Source organism: Xiphophorus couchianus, chromosome 14 (assembly GCF_001444195.1).
Source record: "Xiphophorus couchianus chromosome 14, X_couchianus-1.0, whole genome shotgun sequence".
Classification (NCBI taxonomy): domain Eukaryota; kingdom Metazoa; phylum Chordata; class Actinopteri; order Cyprinodontiformes; family Poeciliidae; genus Xiphophorus; species Xiphophorus couchianus.
In genome coordinates, this window is record NC_040241.1 from 19,915,645 (window position 1) to 19,937,302 (window position 21,658).

A 21,658-nucleotide genomic window follows, 5' to 3' on the forward strand; every position below is an offset into this window, starting at 1 on the left:
CAGTAGGTACCAGTTGTGAGATTAGTTGTGGATGATTGAATCATCATTCCTACTCTACAACCTGGGTTCATCGCATTATCCTCACCACCTCACACCGTAAACCATGACAAATTCATTCCAAAAAAACTATAGGTTTTCACAGTGCTTTCACTACCAAGCCTCATTATCCTATTACAGAAGGCTGGAATAAAATTATTTCTAACACTTTTATAATGAAGAAAAAAATTATATAATTATGTTACAAATAAGACAACAGAGAATTGAACAAACCTGGAAGAGATGGAAACTATAATTCAGGTTGATGCAGGTATTTGCTCTCTAAGTGCACCAACTGGTTTTTTCTCACTTTTAGCGACTCGCCATCTATGCGATTGTTTTTGTTCTATGTAGAGCAAAATCAGGACTGACTTTAATTCCCTGCTTGGCTTAAACTTGACGTACACAATACAAATAAATTTAATTACAAAAATAAACCTGTAAAAGACAAGTTAAACACCAAAGAGGCCATTGTCTTACCTTGTCTTAACTGCGTCACAACGAAATGAAATATGAAACTTAAACACTTGGTTAAGGAATGCTGCAGCGCCGGGGTTGCTGTCAGCAGTTAATCCTCACCTGTGAAGGCGGAGTTTTACTTTAGTACTGTTCTTTGTTTATATCTGGGCTGCACCTGCAAGATGAAAGATTAATCTTCCATTCCTCTTAACTCAACGGATCAACTGGTGTCACAAGTTCTGTGACTATCTGGTGGGACAGACAGTCCAGCAACAGAACATGAGCGCAGATTCAGGGAAGAGAGACATAAAATTCAAATTAAATATATTAATGTTAGCGGTTGTAATATGATTAAATATGTTTTACCGGAGGTCGCTAAGGACCAGATGATGCATTTCTTATCAAACTAAAGGATCTCCTCTTTCTCTCAGGTGGTGAATTGACGGAGCCAATAAATCTTGTTCCTGCTTTGCGTCCCCGCCGTCAGGACTGGGACGGAGAGCTGTATGAGAACGGCTCTTTCTACATTCATCTTTAAAGAAAATTCATTACAGGTAGATCAACAGCAGCTTCCCACCACTGTCAGTGGGCAGGGCCGGTCCAAGCCTTTTTGGAGCCCTATGCAGCTTTTCTGGGGGGCCTCCATACCAACATGTCAACACCAGATGATTTATCATTCCTGATCTACTCGATGTGTAACGTACCTGCTATCATTAGCATCATTTGTCATTAGCATAGCAGTGCTATTATGGCTATTGATTTTTACCTTAGAGGAGTAACAAATAAAAATAATAATTTGGATTTTAAAATGCAACGCGTGCCATTTTATTTTAACTATTTGAAAGTAACATCAACTGATAAACACTAAATTTAATATCTTATATTTCCCCTGTAGTGAAAGCAGCCATCAACAGGAAGAGATTAATCATTATTATCTATAAAAACAAAATAGATTTTTTTCCCAAATATAATAGTATTTAGTTTGTAGTATTCAATGTTATCTAAAATACAACTCTGGAAAAAAATAAGAGACCACTTTAAAATGATCAGTTCTCTGATTTTACTCTTTATAGGTTTATGTTTGAGTAAAATGAAAATTTTTCTTTTATTCTATGAATTACTGACAAAATGTCTCTGAAATTCCAAGGAAAGATTTAGTATTGATTTAAATGAGAAAAGGTCAAAATAACCAAAAAGATGCAGAGCTTTCAGTCCTCAAAAATGCAAAGAAAACAAGTTTACATTTATTTAGAAACAACAATACTAATGTTTTAACTCAGGAAGAGTCCAGAAATCAATATTTGATGGAAAAACCAGGAAGTTTTTGATTGGGCTCAATGAGGTGGGCTCTTCATGTTTTCCAGAGCTGTCTTTATTTTTCTATCATGCTTTCATTTCTCTAGGAGGCCCCCTGGTGGCATGGAGGCCCTAAGCAGCCGCTTAGCTAGCACATGCCTTGGTCCGGCCCTGTTAGTGAGGTCCATTAGGTTCTTTGTGTGAAGACTTTCTGATGTTCTTCAGGGTGGAAATCACTTAGTCAGTTTGTCTTTAAAACAGGTTAGAATTATGGAAATAGCATTTTGTAAATTTGAGATAAAGTCTATTATTAACAACAAAGTTAAATCTGAATGGCAACAACTTTGGAGGAGAACAAAGGTCGCAATAAATAAAATAAAGTAGGAAGAGTGGAAATAATTTGAGGAAGGTGAAATAAATGTAATACTTTAAATTTGGTAGGTAAACATCCATCATGTAGATGTGAGTGGTATCAACATGGAGACATTAGAGCATTTAATCATTAATTGTGGGAAATATAGGATTAAACCAAGATTTAATAAAATATGGTGTGGAGAATAATGAATTAGTTAAACATAAGATAAATAAAGGACCTATCAATTTTTTAAAGGAAACGGGATTACATATCAGACTTTAGTTTAAGTAGATAAGAAAAATCATCTGGCCCACATGCCATCAAACGTTACCCGAAAAAAACCCAAGAAGAAGAAGCAGTAGGCAGGAGTTGAACCTGGAGGGGCAGACGTGTTTTTGACCGTCTGTGTAAATACTTTGGAGTTATTGGGTTTTGTTGTTGGAGTTGAATAAACTGGTGAACTTGAAATCTTAGACCTTTGGGACTGACGTTTGCTCGTCACATCAGGTACAACGTCATCCACCTGGTCCGCCATAACAAACACTTCACTAGGACTGACTAGTTCACCCTGAACTGGTCATATATTATGATGGAAAAAACATGAATCCCTTTATTGGTTTAATGTTTTTTTTATTTGTTTGTGCTTCTACCAACAGGTACGGCTACTTTGGTCAGGGAGTTTCCTTAATATTCTGCAGAGTTTCTGGATGTTTGATGGACGGGTGTTTCTGTCCGTATCTGGAGAGGACATGATGTGTGTCCACAGTAGAGACACAACGGGGCTCTGGATGCTGCAGAACGATGGAGTTGAGGTTGAATTTCCCATCTGTGAAACATTATTTGTGAACATTTGGTGAATACCATGTTAAAGGCCCTTTGACTGTTCTTCAGGTGGTGCTGCTGACCTCCAGGGACGACCCTGTGACTGTCACTGTCTGGCAAACTGGAAACAATGTTGAGCTGTGAGGTTGTAGATGTTGGGGACGAACCGCTGAAGGACGTGCAGGCGGTCATGGAGCAGAGGAAGATCAGCTGGAAGAATGTGGCCTCCATGGGTGAAGAACTGCCTTCTTTCAGCCATTTTTAATAATTTAACATTTTAAATTATGTGTATTAGAGACACATAATGGCGTTCTGTGATCCAGTGCCTTGCATAGGGATACATAAATTAATTCAGAAGACATGTGGAGGAAGGAGAGTTGATCAGATGAAACTGAAACAGAAAATTGCTGTAAAATACTGTCCTTAGGGGAAAACGATCACAGTGCTAGCAGATAGCGGTGTTAGCATCATGCTGTGAGGAGGTTGCAGCAGGAACAGAAATATGGAACTAAATCTAGGACAATCCTGGAAGAAAAGATGTCAGAGGTTAGATAAGATTTGAGATGAGGTGGAGGTTCCACTTCCAGCAGAAAAACATGCAGCCAGTTCCTCAGTGAACTTGTTTAGATCAAACCATATCTATGCATTGAATGACCTAGTCAAAGCCCCGTTGTAGCATGTTTAATCCAATAAAAATAATTTCCTAGGCTTAATCATTATGAAATATAAATGAAATCGTCATCGAGAGCCTTTTAAATCAAGTATACAACAAAACACTGTATCCCATGTTTCTCTTGTATAAAATAAAATATCAATGTTGACAAAAAAAGAATATATCGTCTCCATAACCTTTTAACAAAGTTTTTGTTTTTCAACAAATAAACCAAAGTTCTACTACTACTTAAATAAATAACATTTCTTATCACAAATCACAATTGCGAATATCTATACATCATTCTGTTTTCCAAGAACACAATTTTAAAGCTTTCTTTCTGGTTCCTTCAAGATCTAACGCTGTCCTCATTTTTAGTAACAGGAGCAGGAAACGCAGCATTTCACAAAACGCACGAAGAAGAAATATACCGTTCTTCAAAATAAAAGTATTAAATTGACAACTAGGTGTCACTGTTGGACCAAGGAAGCCGTTCAGTCTGAGTTGGTCACTCTTCCAAATATTGAATTAACAACAGTCTGCCTCGTTCTTCTCTCTTTGAAGTGGAGGATGGTTGTTTACAGCGCAGGCGATTTCTGGTAAGTTTCTCAGCATCTAACTGGTGCATTATTACACACGTCACATAAAATTTAAAACCTTAACACAGGTCACATCTCCAGGAAGCAATTAGACCCTCTGTACAAAGTAAAGTGTAGTACAAGGGTCTGGTTTCTCCTTGGCACTTTTTTTTTTTTTTACCTCAGAACAACAAAAACTTGCTGAACTGTGACTTTTGTGTACCATCACACCCTTAGTGTCTCTCTCATTTAGATCTCAGCCAGATCCAAAGCTAAACAAGCTGTTAGCAATTAGCAGCAGACCGCTAAATCAGGCCAAGTCCTTCTTCTGCATGTCCTCCTCTTCATGGCTGATTCCTGATTTTAAAAATCCACAGAAATGTACCTGGCTGGCAAACACTTCATTTTCTTAAATTTTCTAGTTGTATGTCACCTAATGTAGCACAAAACATAATCACTAAAGGCAGAGAGGAAATCACAGATTAACTGTTCATCCCCGACCCAAAGATGAAGGGCAAGTATGCCTGTCATGTTTGAGCGAACAGCAGCTAATTAACATTAACAAAGATCACGAAAATAAATCCAAAGAGCCAAGATTAGTTTATTTATTGAGAGGAAAAAGCAAACACCATCCTGACCATCCAGTTCTGAAAAGGTAACTGGTAAAAGGACATAAATCAATAAATAAAGCCATTTCCAAACTTCATGATTTTGACAAAATACATTATAAATAGACAATGTAGTGCAGATAAAATGATTTCAAGACCTTAATTTTACACAAATATTTGTAACATTCATGTGTGCCACTTATATTATTACTGAAACATACTTCCAAATATTTCAGCAATATAAAGACTTCATTGTGTTATTACTGTAACATACATACTAGTGCAATTCAAACAAATGCATAAACAATGTACATTATAGACTTCAATGAACCAACAGCAGTTGAGAAAAAAAAGTACATGTTAACCAGTTTTCTAACAAATAGAGAACAAAGATGTACATAAAAATATGGGTCAAGAATTAAGATTTTGACAAAGAACCAAGAAGTCTGAATGGCAAAATGTTAGATTCTGGTTTTACTTTGGTCTCCTTTTCTTAATCACCTGCTAAACTAATATCAATCATCTCACACCCATCCATCCATCCATCCATTTTCTGTTCACCCTTGTCCCTAATGGGGTCGGGAGGGTTGCCGGTGTCTATCTCCAGCTACGTTCCAGGCGGGAGGCGGGGTACGCCCTGGACAGGTCGCCAGTCTGTCGCAGGGCAACACAAAGACATACAGGACAAACAACCATTCACACACACACACTCACACCTAGGGAGAATTTAGATAGACCAATTAACCTAACAGTCATGTTTTTGGACTGTGGGAGGAAGCCGGAGTACCCGGAGAGAACCCACGCATGCACAGGGAGAACATGCAAACTCCATGCAGAAAGACCCCGGCCGGGAATCGAACCCAGGACCTTCTTGCTGCAAGGCAACAGTGCTACCAACTGCGCCACTGTGCAGCCCCATCTCACACCCTGAACCGGAAATAATTAATGCTTTTGTTTAATCTTTTTTTCAAGTTTTCACATAATTATAATCTTCATGCACAACATTGGTTTCCAGTTTATTTCACAGTGCAACTCAAAGTACCTATTTAAGGTTCTTAAATGGTAGAACAATATTTTCTGAGGTCAAACTTTACATCTGGTTGCTGTATTTGGTCTCTAATTACCTAGCAAAAGATTTAAAGTGTTAAATCAATCAAAAAGCCCTTCTTGTAAAAACGCACAGTTTGCGTGACATTACTGGAGGAGAACGGAGCCCAACAGCTGCGGTCTGATTGCTAAGCTCAAGGAGTTTGTTTGTTTTTTTCATTAAAACGTATTTATGTGGCTGTTCAGGCTCCAATTGGTCTGAACATGGGAAGGGAAAAATTATTTTATCCTTAGGTGAGATTCATTCAGCTGGGAAGGCAAGATTTCACCAGCAACAGTAAGTCAACTAATACGGCGATCTGCAGTGCACACACTGCGAATAGCAGGCTTACAATGAAAGTGAATTAATTAAGTATTAATACAAATTAATGCTAAATGGGATCCAGAAGAAATGACTAAATCAGGCTGAAATCCACTGCAGTATCACCATTTCACAGCAGAGGCAGCGACTGATGCTAATGGGGAATAGAGGCAACAACAAAGCCAGAACCATCATTAGAGCAGATTAGACACCAGGAGTTATTATTAAATCCAAACCAGCTGTCATCACTCTCTCCCTTTCTTTTTATTCCCCTGTAACTCACTGATATGTAGACTTTTCCACCCCACTCAACCTCCCAGTAACAGCGACCAGTCAGACCATCAGTACACAGCAGCTGATGGAGATCAAATCTGCCTGGATGATCAGGATACGGCTGCTCCTCTTCTACATGTGTCACCTTCACTTTCCTATTTTCATCAGAAAGTTTGAGGAATCTGTTTACAGCGTTTAGGTCGACTGTAAGTGGACAGGAATCTGAAGGACAGAACAAACACAATGCAGTTACTGATGTATAATTTTCTGTATTCATTCATGCAAAGATGAGACAATCTGCTATGAATCAAAAATGCCCTTACACTTCCTCAGACCTGCCGTCATCCATTTGTCTCCTGCAGGCTCCATGCTGTAAGAAAGGAGGTGTTTTGATGGTATCATCACTTTTTTTTTTAACCAAAAGTCTAATATTTTACTGGTACTACCAGTTCAGTTATAACAGATGCCTTTTCCTCATTCTGTTAAATAAGATGTATATTATTTAACAAGGATCAAATCCCAGCATTAATGATCCTAAACATACAGCAAGAAATTAAAAAGCTAATCGGTTTTCAAATCTAGATTAAAAAAGAAAAACTTATTAGTTATGTTGTGATGGACTGACAGCCTGTCCAGAGTGTACCTGACCCCTCGCCGCCCTGCAAGGACAAGCATGCTAGATAATGGATGGATACTAATTTTGATTGATACAACCAACAATTATGCTTCCACTATGCAGTTATGCATTGCTTTGTGTTTGTTAAAGTTGAAGCTGTTTAAATAGTTTTGCACAGCTCTGTATGAACTGCTCAACATCCTTTTTCACTGGTATGGACAACTAATTATCTCTCCAACATGGCATGATTTCCCTTTCTGCACTACAAGTCTTCTCTGACATAAACTAGCATTCACTGTCTGAGGCTGGTTGGGGCTTTTGGGTTTATCCTACACTTCAGATTGATCTAGAAAGATGAACCAATCCATCATTAATCCTTCTTGCCTTCTCTCTGCAGAATTCTTTGTCAAAGATCCTGAACATCACCTTATGATTTGCTGCCATATTTTGCACTGTCAGTTCTGAATCTAGCATTAAGCAATGGTGTAGCACTATGTGGCTGCGGAAAATATTTCCTTACCTCAGAGAGTCCAGTTTGAAGCTTGGATTCTTCAATATAGCTTCTAGACTCTTCATTCCTGCCTCTCCTGGATTATTGTAGCTGAGGTCCAGCTCCTTCAGGTGAGAGGAGTTCACAGTCAGAGCTGAAGCCAGAGCAGCGCAGCCTTCCTCTGTGATCAGGCAGCCTGAAAGCCTGCAGACACAAACACATAATGTTGAAAAAAATCATCTATATTCTCAAAGTGACACATTGGTTAGAACTGTTAGAATAATTAGTTGGCCTGCTATGAAGGTTAGAGAAACATGTCTGTTGAGCAGCAGTCTACATGCTGGCCTGTTGGCCTGACAAATAGTAAATATTATATTTTCCATCTCCCAGTGTTGCTACCTAAAAATTAGAATGACAGAGTGGGGTTGTATTGGTCAAAAAAGTTCTGCTAATTCAAAGCTACATCTTGGTATATTTCCCATTAATCTCACCAGATTCTCTCCAATTGAATGGATCTTCTTGGGATTCATTCTGGGGAGCAGGCGGATGAAGACAGACCTGGAAAAGGTTTTAACGGTCCTCAACTGGCCAACTTCATCTTCTTGTAAACAGTTGCAATGCTTCCTATGTTTTGCCAACTGTCGCTTCATTATGATACAATCAAACTGCTGTTACCCTCAACAGTCTCAAATCCACCAAAAAAATCTTCATTTGATCCCCAGAAGCAGAAAACTCTTCTGACTTGAACAACAACAACAACAAAAAACCCCCAAAGCTCCCATCCTCACCCAACCTGATCCAACCAGACCAATCATGGAAGTAGACACCTCCGACTCAGGAGCACAGATCTCCTTTTGGCAAATCTCCCCTGTTAACAACACATTATAACACACACTCTAGACCACTTTCTATAACACACTAGAATGTAGTCTAGAGTTTATGAATCTAGACTATTTTCCATCTCTTGACTTGATCTAACAACTTGCAAAGTCCAAACCAATGTATTCGTTTATTTGACCAGAGTACCGTATTTTGTTTCCGTGTGTCATTCCCCATTATTGGTTCCAGTTGTCCCTCATGTCCTGATGTCTCTCACATGTATTGAAGTTCACCTGTCATCTGATTATCCCTGGATCCTCTGTGTTCCTTTGCTGTGATTGCTGCATGGTGGCATTTGTTGTACTTGGCAATGTTCCTGAGCATCTTTGCATTTTGACCTCATTAAAACATTTTTCTCACTTCACTCTGGGTCTGACTGCTCTCGTCCTCATCTCAACCGTAAGTACAAATACTCAGTTTTACATTGCAGATGTTCTTGGTGGTTCTAAACTTCTTACATTACAAATAAACATTAGCAGGAACTTCAGTGCTTTTCAGTACATTCAGTGCCACCAAAAATACTTTATTTTTTATAAGGTTCAACAAATTTGTGATTTTAGACACTTTAATCTCAAAGGTTTAGACAATGCCTTTGATGTCATTCTTTAGTTTCTGCTCTGATAATTCACCTGCAAGACATTTTATAGACAAATTTGTTCCATTACAAATCCTGTTCAGTCAACTTAATTTACCGGTGAATTAAGTTGACTGACTTAATTTACCTATAGCAAATTAAGCTTAATTGTCAGTGAAAACAAGGTACACCTCAGCTGAGTCTTCAATACCATAATAAAGATTGTAAACAACCTAAGTAACTTCTCAAAATTACATTTTACATTTTTAGGAAATGTACAAAGATGTCCAAAAAATTTCCCTTTGTCCAACTAACAAAGTGAAAACCTGTTACTTTTGTAGATTAAAAAAGAGAAATACCTTCAAATCAGTAACACAACAAAATCTGAAAAAAATGAAGAACTGGGAATACTTTACAGATGCAGTTTAAAGTCACTACTTTCATACAGAAGGACCAATTATACACATTTATTCTGAACATCTACAAAATAAAAACAATTTGCAAAATGCTGTTGCTGGGGGGAGCATGTCAGCAAGAATGAGAACCATGTTTCGGGGGAAAAATATATATTTTGACACTGGTTGTGGATCATTGCTGGGACCAAATTAATATTTGAAAATATACCTAACATTCGTCGATTCTGATATTGTTGACAATATATTGTACATCCCTACAACAACAAGTGAATATTTTCACCTTAAGACCATTTTGCATTTATACTCGAGTTATCTTGATTAATCTGAAACATGTAACATTTTTTTTACAGTAGCATGGTGTTATACAGGCCAAATTACAACTTTCATCTTATTTCCCTTAGACAAGTAAGGAAAATTCTATGTTCATTGTTATGCTCAAAACTTTTATATTTTTCATGTTTTTCCCTAGATAGTAATGGTTTGCTTGACTGACTCGCCCACTTCATATCAGCGTGAGGCTGTTTTTGCTGCAACTGCCAAGTCAGAGAAAAGTCAATACTTGGTACAGTTTTCTTTTAAAATGTACACAACAAATATGCTTTAGACATGTTTTTAAATATGTAAAACAAAGAATTTTACATTCTATATTTTACATAAAATGCAAAACATAGAATTTAAATTACCTGAGGATCCCAAGTTCACAGTTGGGACTCATCAGTCCCTCACAGAGCAGCTTCACTCCTGAATCTCTCAGGTCATTGTTACTCAGGTCCAGATCTTTCAGACTAGAGGTTGTTGAGCTGATAAATGAGGACAGAGCTTCACAACTTCTCTCTGAGAGGTTACACCCACTCAGTTTGAAAAGACAAAGACAATACAAAGTAATTGTATTATTGTTATTAGGCACTTTTATAAAACTGACTACATCTGTACTTACATAGCTTTGCTGGAGGCGTTGACTATTGGCAGCAGTCTATGAAGAGCTTCCTCTGAAGCAGAGTATTTCTTTAGGTCAAATATCTCCAGATCTTTCTCTGATGAAAGTAGGATGAAGTGCAGAGCTGACCACTGAGCAGGAGACAGCTGCTGTGCTGAAAGACTTCCTGTACATAGAGATTGTTGGATTTCCTCCATCAGAGACTGATTATTTAGTTCATTCAGGCAGTGGAACAGATTTATGCTTTTCTCAACATCATGATGATTCAACTTCTCCTTGATGTACTGGGCTGTGTCTTTATTAGTTCCTAAACTTTCTTCTGTCTGTGCCACAAAGCCTCTTAAGCGACGCTTATTGGTCTCCAGTGAAAGACCAAGTAGAAAGCGGAGGAACAAGTCCAGGTGTCCATCTGGACTCTCTAGGGCCATGTCCACAGCACTCTTGTACATTTCTATCTCTGAGGATTGGTGGCTTCTTGTTTCAAAGTCCTTTGATTTAATTTCTTCCTTTGCCAGCAGATTGATTCCTGATTTGATGAAGGTCAGGTGAACATGAAGAGCAGCCAGAAACTCCTGAACACTCAGGTGGACAAAGCAGAACAACTTGGTCTGGTACAGCCCTCTCTCTTCTCTGAAGATCTCTGTGAACACTCCTGAGCACACTGAAGCTGCTCTGATATCGATGCCACACTCAGCCAGGTCTGATTCATAGAAGATCAGGTTTCTTTTCTGCAGCTGATCAAAAGCCAGTTTTCCCAGAGACTCGATCATCTTCTGGTTCTCAGGACTCCAATGTGAATCTGTCTCAGCTCCTCCATCATACTTGATGACCTTCAGTTTGGTCTGAACCACCAGGAAGTGAATGTACATCTCAGTCAGGGTCTTTGGCAGTTCTTCTCCATCTTTCTTGTTCAACATGTCTTCCACAACTGTAGCAGTGATCCAGCAGAAGATTGGGATGTGGCACATGATGTGGAGGGTTCTTGATTCCTTTACATGGGAGATTACCATTCTGGCCTGTTTCTTATATCTAAATTTTTTGGTGAAGTACTCATCTTTCTGTGAGTCAGTGAATCCTCTGATCTCCGTCATCATGCCAATAAACTCAGGAGGGATCCGACTGGCTGCTGCAGGCCGTGTGGTTATCCAGAGGTGAGCTTTGGGAAGCAGGTTCCCTCTGATGAGGTTTGTCAGAAGAACATCTACTGAAGTGGACTTTCTTGCATCTTCCAAGATCTCATTGTTGTGGAAGTCCAGTGGAAGTCGACTCTCATCCAACCCGTCAAAGATGAACACAACCTTTAACTCTTCAAATCTGGAGATTCCTCTGGTTTCACTAAAAAAGTGGTGAACAAGCTCCACCAAGCTGAATTGTTCATCTTTTAACAGATTCAGCTCTCTGAATGTGAATGGAAACGTGAACTGGATGTCCTGGTTGGTTTGGTCTTCTGCCCAGTCCAGAGTGAACTTCTGTGTTAGGACTGTTTTCCCAATGCCAGCCACTCCTGTTGTCATCACTGTTTTTATTGGTTCTTCTCTTTCAGCTGAGGGTTTAAATATGTCTACATATCTAATTGCTGTTTCTGGCCTTTCTGGTTTCCAGGACAATGTTTCAATCTGCCTGACCTCATGTTCATCATTGACATCTTCATATCCTCCCTCTGTGATGTAGAGCTCTGTGTAGATCTCATTTAGAAAGCTTTGATTTCCTGATTTTGCGATTCCTTCAAACACAGACTGGAACCTTTTCTTCATGTTAGACTTTAGTGTTTGTTGACAGGTGGTGAATGATTCTAAGTGAATGCAAAAAAACAAATTAAAATAATTTCTTCACTTGTTATATATTTCACTGTAAAATTATTACAAATCTTTTCTGTTGGTTACATTTTTATAGCTTCTAAATTAAAACATCTAAGAACCAACCATTTAAATCTTCTAGCCAGATTTATATATAAAACGCAACTGAATTATTTAGATAAAACATTAAAGGAGCATGGACTTCTCAATTTTTATATGCTATTAGCTGAGTTATTATTTAATCCTAATAAAATCAACATAATATTTTGCTACTGAAACAAAACCCACAAACAAGAAAATCCTGAACTACTGGGATTCTAAAGTACAAGCAACCTCAGTGAATGAGGCTTTATGTAGTTAAGATGGAAGGTTCAAAGAAATATTTCTATATTACACAAGGAACAAAGTCCTTCCTGATATTCATTGTTATTTTCTGCTCATCTTTGGAACAAAAAAAGTACCGTCGCTTGGCAACTTCTCAGCCAATTAATGAAAGTGTTGTACTGGGTGCATTTGTCTTCTTCTAGCAGGTGTCCCTGTGTGGCTACTAATCGATTATAGCAACCTGCACCAACCACTGGATGTACGGAAAAACAACGATCTTAGCTTCTTCTTCCGTGTTACACTAAATATCCACTAGCAGTGTGCTACTCATTGCCAACAACCTACTGAGTTTGTTCACCCAACCAAAGAAAATGGATCCACAGATCGGACAGTGTTACAACTTAGTCATGACTTGGTATCTGATTGTTTCCTTTCTTAAGCCTCACTCAGTCACACTCCCACTACCAGATTATTGAACACATTATGCAAGTAGTTTTCCAGCACTGTTCATCTCGCCCTCATTGTTGTGACCTCACTTTTGTTTGCTGGATTTGCCCCCTCGCCTTGCCCTTGTCAGATCGTTGCTGGTTGTCTATCTGGATCTCGACCCACACCTACTCCTACAGATACTGCTCACTTTCTCTTTGCAGCCCGTCTGACCCAGGATTTGGATTAGGAATTGTGCTTTTGCTGAACATGGAGGGGGACCTAGTCCATCATCATGGACCAACGCAGATAGCAGGAGCGCCACTCCACATCAACTCATCCCTAAGCCCTCCGTCAGTGCAGCATCTGCTCCATTCTTAGTCCCTCGGCCAATCCGTACAGTAGATGATCAGCAGACCAGGTTAGTGTATATTCCACACACTAACAGATTCCTTCTGAAGTGTTTCTCGGATCACTGAGCTCTCCTCTCCACCCCCTGCAAAGCTGTAGCTGATGATCCAGTGTGCCCTGTCTGCTCGGCCTTTCAAAATAAATGAATTTATTACTCACCCCTGTGTCATAGCTGATTTTCTGTGTCCCTCTGAGTCATTACAGATATCATCAGTTGTTCACAATCCCTGCTAGTCCACCTCCCTTCTTTTCCAGCTGCTCTTTCTCTAATTTCTCTATGCTCATATAGTCAGGAAGTCTGGCAGAGAGACGGAGTCAGGGATACGATCCTGCAGCCATGTCTCCGTAAAGCACATTATGCTGCATTCCTTGTACTCTTGCTAAGTCCTGGTTAGGGCTTGAAGTTCATCCATCTAATTAGCTAATGAGCTTATATTACCCATTATGCTTAATGGTAGAGATGGTTTGAATTTCCTCTTTCTCTCTCTTTGCTCCTACTCTGCATCCACAATGCCTCCTTTTCCACTCCTCTTGAATTTCTGGCTTCAGCTGTTGTATTATTTCAGCTTTTCCAATATCAGCTGCTTTTTGTCATAAACCACCCTGTTTCTATGGTTACGCATTATAACAAAATACTAAAAATATTTGCCAAAACAAGTCCAACTACACAATATTCAAATGAGGAACAGTTGTCCAAAAAACAACATTTCCTCCAAAAAGACAGGAATGAAAGTTTGAAAAAAAGAAAAAAACTCAGATCTACTCCGACGGGCTGCAACCCACAGAGGCACAATCCAAAAATCTACTCTAATCTGGCTCACAATTGACTATTTAACTCTACTACTGGGGTCTGTAAAACAGTCAGATTTCAAAACAAGGAAACTCCTCAAAATGCACAGTCCAGCTACCAGAGACTTAAGGAGGGAGACTGAAAATTTGTAAACATCATAATGTAAATGTGTGACCAGTATGGACCCAAACCCTGTCGTAGGTACAAAGGGGAGCAAACAACTCAAAAACCCAAAGAACAAATATCAAATTGAAAATGATTTACTTCAATTCCCCTCCGCAGTAAACTCAATAAAACAGTTTATCTTCTAAATATTTGTCATGGTCCAACAGCTGTCTTTAAGAGTTACCAGGTGAGAGGCCACATCTGGTACCAGGAGCCACTGGTTGAGCCCCACTTGCTGTGTTGCTTCAAACTGTAGTAATTTGTCTGCAGCGTACTCCTCGGGTCTGCATACAGATGATTCTGCGTCACTCTCGAACCGCACTGCTCCTCACCTGGAATACATCTGTATTCCACCAAATCTGTACTTTACCTTAGCTCCTTTTATCTTGCATTTATTAGTCTTTGCAAATACCTCTATGACAGTGCTTCTCAGGCCCCCCTGCTCTGCATGTTTTAGATGTGCCTCTATACCACAACAGCTGATTAAATGATTGCATGACGTCTTCTGCAGCCACCAAGTACTGCAGAAGCCTGTTAATCACCCAAAGATTCAATCTAGGTGTGTGGCAGAAGGGAAACACCTAAAACATGCAGGGCAGGGGGGCGTGAGGACCGGAAATGAAAAACACTGCTCTATGAGCAGCTAATTACTGTGGTCCTCCTACTTATCAGAGAACCAGATCCAATTCAGAGTGTCTGAAGTGTTAAAGGGGAAAAAACTACACAGAATATAAACATGCAAAATGCAACCAAAAGAAGAAAAGAAATCCACTGTGCAACAATTGTAGTTGAATCTAATTTTGGAGCCTCTAAATATATATCTAACAGAGGTATGGCTGCCATGCACCAGCCTGGACGGAGCAAATATCAAATCGGCAACCTATTGATTGTGGGACGAACTCTTACCACCATTGAAAGAAAGATTCATTAATCAATTCCATAGCATTTACACTTTTTACAGAAATTGTCTTACTGCTTTGAAGATGGTCAGCAAGCTTCTCCTGGTTCATCATCTTCAGGAACTGCTCTGTGATCTTCTCAAATGCTTCTCTGCTCTTCTTCATCTGCTGCTTATTTTCACCCACCAAAACTTCATCCTCCTCCTTATTCTCATCTAAACCTTCTGGGTAATCTGAACCCAGAACCATTTGGATCTTTTTCAGCTCACTTTCCGCAAAGGTGAAAATCTTCTTTTTCAGCTCCTAAAATGGAATAATAGAAAACTAAGACCTCAATGGTTTAGCCAATACTGTGAACTACCATTAAATTTAGAGGTTTGTGAGTTGGGGGATGACCTATTAACATTTTTTAAAAGGGAAATTTGATTGTAAATGTAATCTGAATTATTTGCACAATATTTCCATCAACTTTAACTCAATAGGGAATTTTCCTCAACAGACTCTTGTCAGTTCTTTTCTGGGGCCATTGTTCATTGTTTTCCAATAGTGGAGCTTAATAACTAATTGTGACTCATTGTTAGAACAAAATAAGTGCTGGGGGAAAATCCACTGATTTATAATTTGCAGCATAGAGATGACTATGAACACAATAGACAGAAAGCAGTAGATGTACATATGTTGACCTTAAATATGGAGTCCAGCTCTGTTTGATGCTGTTGAGGAGACTGACCACTAGGAACCTCTGAGATCTGCTTCACTCTGTGGAGAAATCATAAACACTTTGCTCACATTTCAGCTCTCCACATACACAAGAAATAGAAAGTTTTTGTAGATCCAGCCAGGTAACAAAATTAATGTCATAATGAAGTTTAGAAGGTGGACCCAATAGCAGCAGGCAGGAGTAGAGATGGGCCCGACGACAGAGAAACCTCGACACGTGCCGCGCAAAAGAAACCCCGTGTCACTTCAAGGAAAACCATGTGACCGATACAGTTTCTGTGTCGTTTGGATGTGAATGCGCCAAATTGTATTTATGAGAGAGAAACTGTCAACACATTTGTGGGTTTTGTCGGATAGAGATACTTTGTGTTCTTTGCCTTGCTTTAGATTTTGGCTGATATTTGAATACCGGCATGAATCAACAGAGGAAGAGGAAGTTTTCCCGGTGTGGGATCATTTTGATCTTATCACAGAGAATAAGGTAAATTACTCCATTCTCATTTCCACTTTTGATCATTTTTCTTTCTGATTATTCCACTTCCTTTCTATAGAATATTTTAATTAGTTTACATGGATCAACTTTCATTTATATTGTAGGTGAATGTAGGATTTACTCCCAGGTTTTGTCTTACTGTAACCAGAGCATTTCCACAATGCTGAGGCATCATCGTGCCCGGCATGAGGGGAATGAACCCGTTAACACTCTGTGATAAACCCTGGTGTTTCCAGAGAGCAGGCAACTGGACCTTAAATGAAACCATCTGCTCCCAGTTCAGGTTTGCAATGATTGTTAATTGTGTTTATTTGTATTTTAATGTTCTTGCAAATCAGTCTAACTATAATGAATTATTTTCTAAGTTTCATCCTACAGATCATCCTATGGTGAAGATTAACCAAACCTGCTGAAATGTCCAAATGTAAGGCAAATCTCAAAATGAGACAAAGTTAGCACACAAGTAAAACACCATCTGAACTCACTTGTACCTGGATACAAAAAAAACAGGCCCACAGTTGGGTGTGTCTGCAAACAAACGATATGCAAAGCAAAAAACAAATAGTGCTCTCACCATAGCAACTATCATCTTCAGATGCAAATATAGGAGTAATGGAAGTTCTTTTTAAAATCTAACCCGGATGTCAGCTACAAAAGAAAAGTAAGGCGAGCTGAATGCTGTTGAACACGTAATGTCAGCTGCACTTCCTGTATTCAGCTAGTAGGTACAGGTGAAAAGGTCAAGATGGTTATAAAACAGAAACAAATGCCCAGACACAAAAAGTTACAACATTTACAAACAGCTCACCTCTTTGGAGATGGAGGTTGGTCTTTTTCTGACAGTTGTCCAGATGAACAGCTGGACAGTGAGTGGTGAGCTCTGTCATGTAAAACAATCATATACAGTAAGAGTACAGTGGCTGACAGGTGCATTGGTCTGACCCTAAACCATTTCACCGTCTGTGCAGCAAATGGTGAAATGCTCTCCAAACACATGAACAGCAAAACACATAAACACAAAAATCAGACTGTAAATTAAAAAAAATATTTATAAGTTTGAAAAAGAGATCTTTTTTCTCTTTTTCAAACTTTCATGCCTGTTTTTTTAAGTAAACAGTAAAATAACACAAATAAGAAAAACAACCAAGTATGAAAAGCTGGAACTTTGCTCCACAACATGGAAGTACTCCAGACCACTAGGGGGAGTTTGGAGTGGCAAGTATTACACAAATATGCTGATGTACTATTGCAGAAAACTGGCCGTTTGAAAAAGACATTAAAAATAGAGCAACTTTTCTTTCTTCCTCCAACTTTCTTCTGCAAATCTGATTAAAATCCTGTCTTTACTGAAGGTCTGGTCCCTTATGTTGTTTGAATCTCCTTGGGTGACAAGGGTGTGTGGGTGGATGGATGGATTTATTTGTCCAACATCTTTAGCATTTTCATTGTGTGGTGCAAGTTTGCAGCGTTTTTCCTTTTGCTCCTATCGCTACAGCATTTTGTCCGTGCCAATAGGTAAAATGCAGATTGGAGTTGTGGAGAGTCTGATGAGAGTTTATTAAAGCAAACAGGGGCGTGCCGTGGTGGCGTAGCGGTTAGCGCGACCCATATTTGGAGGCCTTGAGTCCTCGACGCGGCCGTCGCGGGTTCAACTCCCGGACCCGACGACATTTGCCGCATGTCTTCCCCCTTCTCCTTCCCCGTTTCCTGTCAGCCCACTATCATATAAGGGACACTAGAGCCCACAAAAATACCCCCTGGAGGGGTTAAAAAAAAAAAAAAGCAAACAGAAAACTTACAAAAGAATAGGAACAGGCTGGGAGCAGCAGAGCTAAAGGGAGAACTAAAGAGATCCTTTGGGTTGTAACAAAACGAGTCAGTATTTGTGTTTCCATTGACTGTATAATTGTGTAATTTGATTCGCTTAATGGAAATGCAGCATTTTTGAAAAAACTCAGGTTTTTCTATGACAAGTTTTAGCACTACAGTATGATGAGGTATTTGTTTGTTTTTGCCTGCATCAAAATTGGTTTATTTCACAAAACTACAATAGAAACACATTTTCTTCACATGATTAACCATCAGATGTTGCCACTGGTGTAAACCACGAAGAAGAAGATGACAGGAAGTAGTAGTTGGATGGGAGAACGAGACTTGAACCAAATAAAACCATAATTAGAAAGAAACATTAAATAAACAAATCAGGAAAATAAAGAATAAGACTAACTGTAGTGATACAAGGAATAAACTAAAATGGCAAAGTACAAGAAAAACAAACAATAAAGAAATTATCAAAAGAGGAAATAACTAAAACAGTAAAAAAAAACAACAAATTTCAGTCTGCAGTTGCAACATTTATTTATTTATTTTTGCATTTGTTTTCTACAGGTTTTTGCTTCTATTTTCTTGTGATTGCATTTGTTTTTGTCTTTGTGTGTTTTGGAGTTTGAATCTTTCATGTGTTTGCAACATATTTCACTATTTGCTATGTGTTTGCACTTGTCAGTCACCATATAAGCAACCAGACTAAGGAATATAATCCACTAATTACTGTATCATAACTCAACTGTGATTAACAACATATTTGGGTTTTGTTTTACAGCCCCACCCAGGTCTGATTACCTACCAACCTGATAAATTACTAAATAACTTAAACAAAAGTACAATAAAAAAGATTACTTTTTTCTTCCATGGGCAAATACTTTTATATGTTGGGATCACATTTTAGATATTTAGATTGTTTAGATGTAGCTCACCTCTTTCTAGATGAAGGCAGGTTTGATTTAAAATCAATAATATCCACTTTGGACCAATTCTCCCAGGATTCTGGTTCCACTTCATCTTCAGATTGTTTGCTGTAAACAAAGTTGCTTAAGTTATGCTTTGCTCTAACAGAGTGAAGGCACAAAAACAGTAGAAGGTCACTTCACCTCTTAGCTTTGCTCTGGTTCTCAGTCTGAGGCAGAGTTTCTCCTTCTTTCAGCTCCTCACTCTGATCCATGATGCTGCGTTCAGGGACACATCGATCTGCATACAGTTTTTATGTTAATCTACAGAGACAATCACTCACCTGTACTACACCAAAATGCGTTTGTTGTGAACGCAGCATAAAACTATCAGCTGACATTATTATGCAACAATACAAGCCAACAAAGAACCACAAAGGGAAGTGGAAAAAACACAGGAACTAATTTGGTACTTCCTACTGAATATTTAAACAAAATGTTAACTTCCGTGTTATTAAAGCATAAAGGAACCTTCAACCATCATATTTGTGTGTATGCACCTTGATCTGCTAGTAAATATGATTAATCATTTAATATTACAATAATTAACGTTGAAAGTTATTTTAGTCAAACTAGCAAATGTCAGATGCTGCTCTGTAAATGCCAACCTACTGAATGTTATGGAAAAATAGGTGGAGTGAGATTGAACAGGGATGATGGTGGGTAAACACTGTATGTTTACAGTGCAAACTAAACTGTGCAGAAAATATATGTGAACAATTTTAGTTTCACTTAAGCTTCGTCCACAATATGTGAGGACATGTACAGTGTGATGTATGTGTCAAAGTTAAATTAGAAATACAAAATCAAATACATAATCCTTGCATGAAGCTCAAAAACGTGCAGCAAACCTCAAATAAGAACTTTGTTAGAGAATAAGCCCAAGCATGAGAAACTGACAAAGGATGTGGTGAGGTACATGTTTAGGCTACATTAAAACAAAACGGTGCCAAACTAGAAAGAAAAGATAGAATAATGGCTAAAACTTGCATTATAAGATAAACAATGGATCAAATGAGCTTCAGCTGTTCCTCAATGTAAAGAAAAACCAAAAAAAAGAGTGTATAGGAAAAAGGAGAGAGGAAAGTACCCAGAGCTCAGGTTTCAACGCTTTTAGTAATTTGATCTCCTGTGAAAACTGAACTCAGAGCTCTGAATTTAATCCAACCATTTAAATTACAAGTAGGATCAAACAGTGTTCTTAGAAATATTTCAAAGAAACTGTGGGTTATGCAGTTCAAAAACACAATAAATCAACATAATGACTGAATATTTAACTTTTATTCCCCACAGCATCTCATCTGTTGACACTCCGCAAATCTACTTTAACGATGGGTCACAAATAATACAAAGAAATTATTATGAAATTTGTCATTTTAACATGACAAAACGTGGAGATGTTCCAAAGGTATGAACAGTTCTGTAGGACAGAAAACATTATTTCACTTTAACTGTTTTCACAGTTAGAGATATTTTAGATATTATTATCAGATCCCTAGTTAACATCGACACACCCTGCTCTAAAAACAGCTTCATCGAGTCCTAAGTATGAAGGCTATATATTAAATTAATAACAAAAAAAAGTCCATCTATAGAGGATTGTTAGATTTTTCTTTCATAGTTTTCTGTGTTTTTTTATTACGGTATATTACATTAATAATTATAGTCAGAGGTGGATAAAGTAGGTAGATACCTAAAACATAAAAATAGTACAATATGACTTTTTAACTCAAGAAAAAGTTAAACGTAGCTAAGAGTAAAAAAGATTATAAAGACTACTGAAGTACTGAGTAACTGATCATAACATTTGTTAAATTATGTCATCAGACAGAAAAAAAAGTTACCTGCAAATTTTGACGGAGATCCTTAAGATATAATTAGTTTTAAGATATAATTAGTTTTAAAATATAATTAGTTTTCCATAAAGTTATAAGTAAATGATGTTCAACAATAATAATGTTTCAGCGTTAAACCGCTGACCACCAACAAACCAACACACAGCCCTTGACCGGAGTTTTGTTAGAAATAAATTAAATAGCGAAAATAAACGAGACCCGTTCGGATCTAAACAGCTGCTGTTTTACCGCGTAATGAGAAATAAAACATAAAGAGCGATTCTCTAGATTTCCTACAGTGTTTCCGTTGTTTCGTTCTTACCTTCAGTTTTAAGTTGATCTGCAACAGGAAAAATATTTTTTAGGTTTTTCCTCCAGGTGAGAAAACAGATTCTTTGTTTCTGTTTCCTGATTCACATCTAGTTTTGTGCGTTTTCTCTATTTTTCTTTTCCTCAGTTTACAGGTTTTGTTTACTCTAAGCCAGTGGTTCTTTATCTGGGTTCTATTGGTTCGACGAGTCGGTCTCAGGGTTCGGACGGAGCCTCTGCTGCTGCTGCGGAGATAAAAACACACCTTATCATGATGACGCGTCCCGCCTGCCCATCATTTGCTG

The 21,658-nt window shown here is 38.3% G+C and overlaps 2 protein-coding genes across 2 annotated transcripts in view; both read right to left on the reverse strand.

Moving 5' to 3' along the window:
• LOC114157885 (uncharacterized) overlaps positions 1–650 on the reverse strand; it is a 32,302-nt gene extending 31,652 nt beyond the window's left edge. The window contains exon 1 of the mRNA XM_028039054.1: positions 517–650. The gene's annotated coding sequence lies outside the window, so the exon portion shown is untranslated. The remainder of the gene's footprint in view (positions 1–516) is intronic.
• A 5,076-nt stretch (positions 651–5,726) lies between these two features.
• LOC114157320 (NLR family CARD domain-containing protein 3-like) lies at positions 5,727–21,487 on the reverse strand. Its single transcript, XM_028038206.1, has 11 exons — positions 21,367–21,487; positions 19,354–19,450; positions 19,180–19,278; positions 17,232–17,303; positions 15,894–15,969; positions 15,285–15,513; positions 10,400–12,191; positions 10,146–10,319; positions 7,624–7,797; positions 6,811–6,857; positions 5,727–6,709 (listed from the first exon to the last, which is right to left on the reverse strand). Exons 2-11 carry the CDS (start codon positions 19,422–19,424, stop codon positions 6,369–6,371), a joined length of 3,075 nt encoding a protein of 1,024 aa, XP_027894007.1. The 5' UTR covers positions 19,425–19,450; positions 21,367–21,487; the 3' UTR covers positions 5,727–6,368.
• Between the last annotated feature and the right edge of the window lie 171 nt (positions 21,488–21,658).

Coding starts and splice junctions, on each gene's coding strand:
- LOC114157320 (XM_028038206.1), bottom strand. CDS start 19,424: ATGGATCAGAGTGAGGAGCTGAAAGAAGGAGAAACTCTGCCTCAGACT. Junction 15,970..17,231: donor CAACCTCCATCTCCAAAGAG/GTGAGCTGTTTG, acceptor ATTTCTCCACAG/AGTGAAGCAGATCTCAGAGG. Junction 7,798..10,145: donor TGTGAACTTGGGATCCTCAG/GTAATTTAAATT, acceptor TTGTGTCTGCAG/GCTTTCAGGCTGCCTGATCA.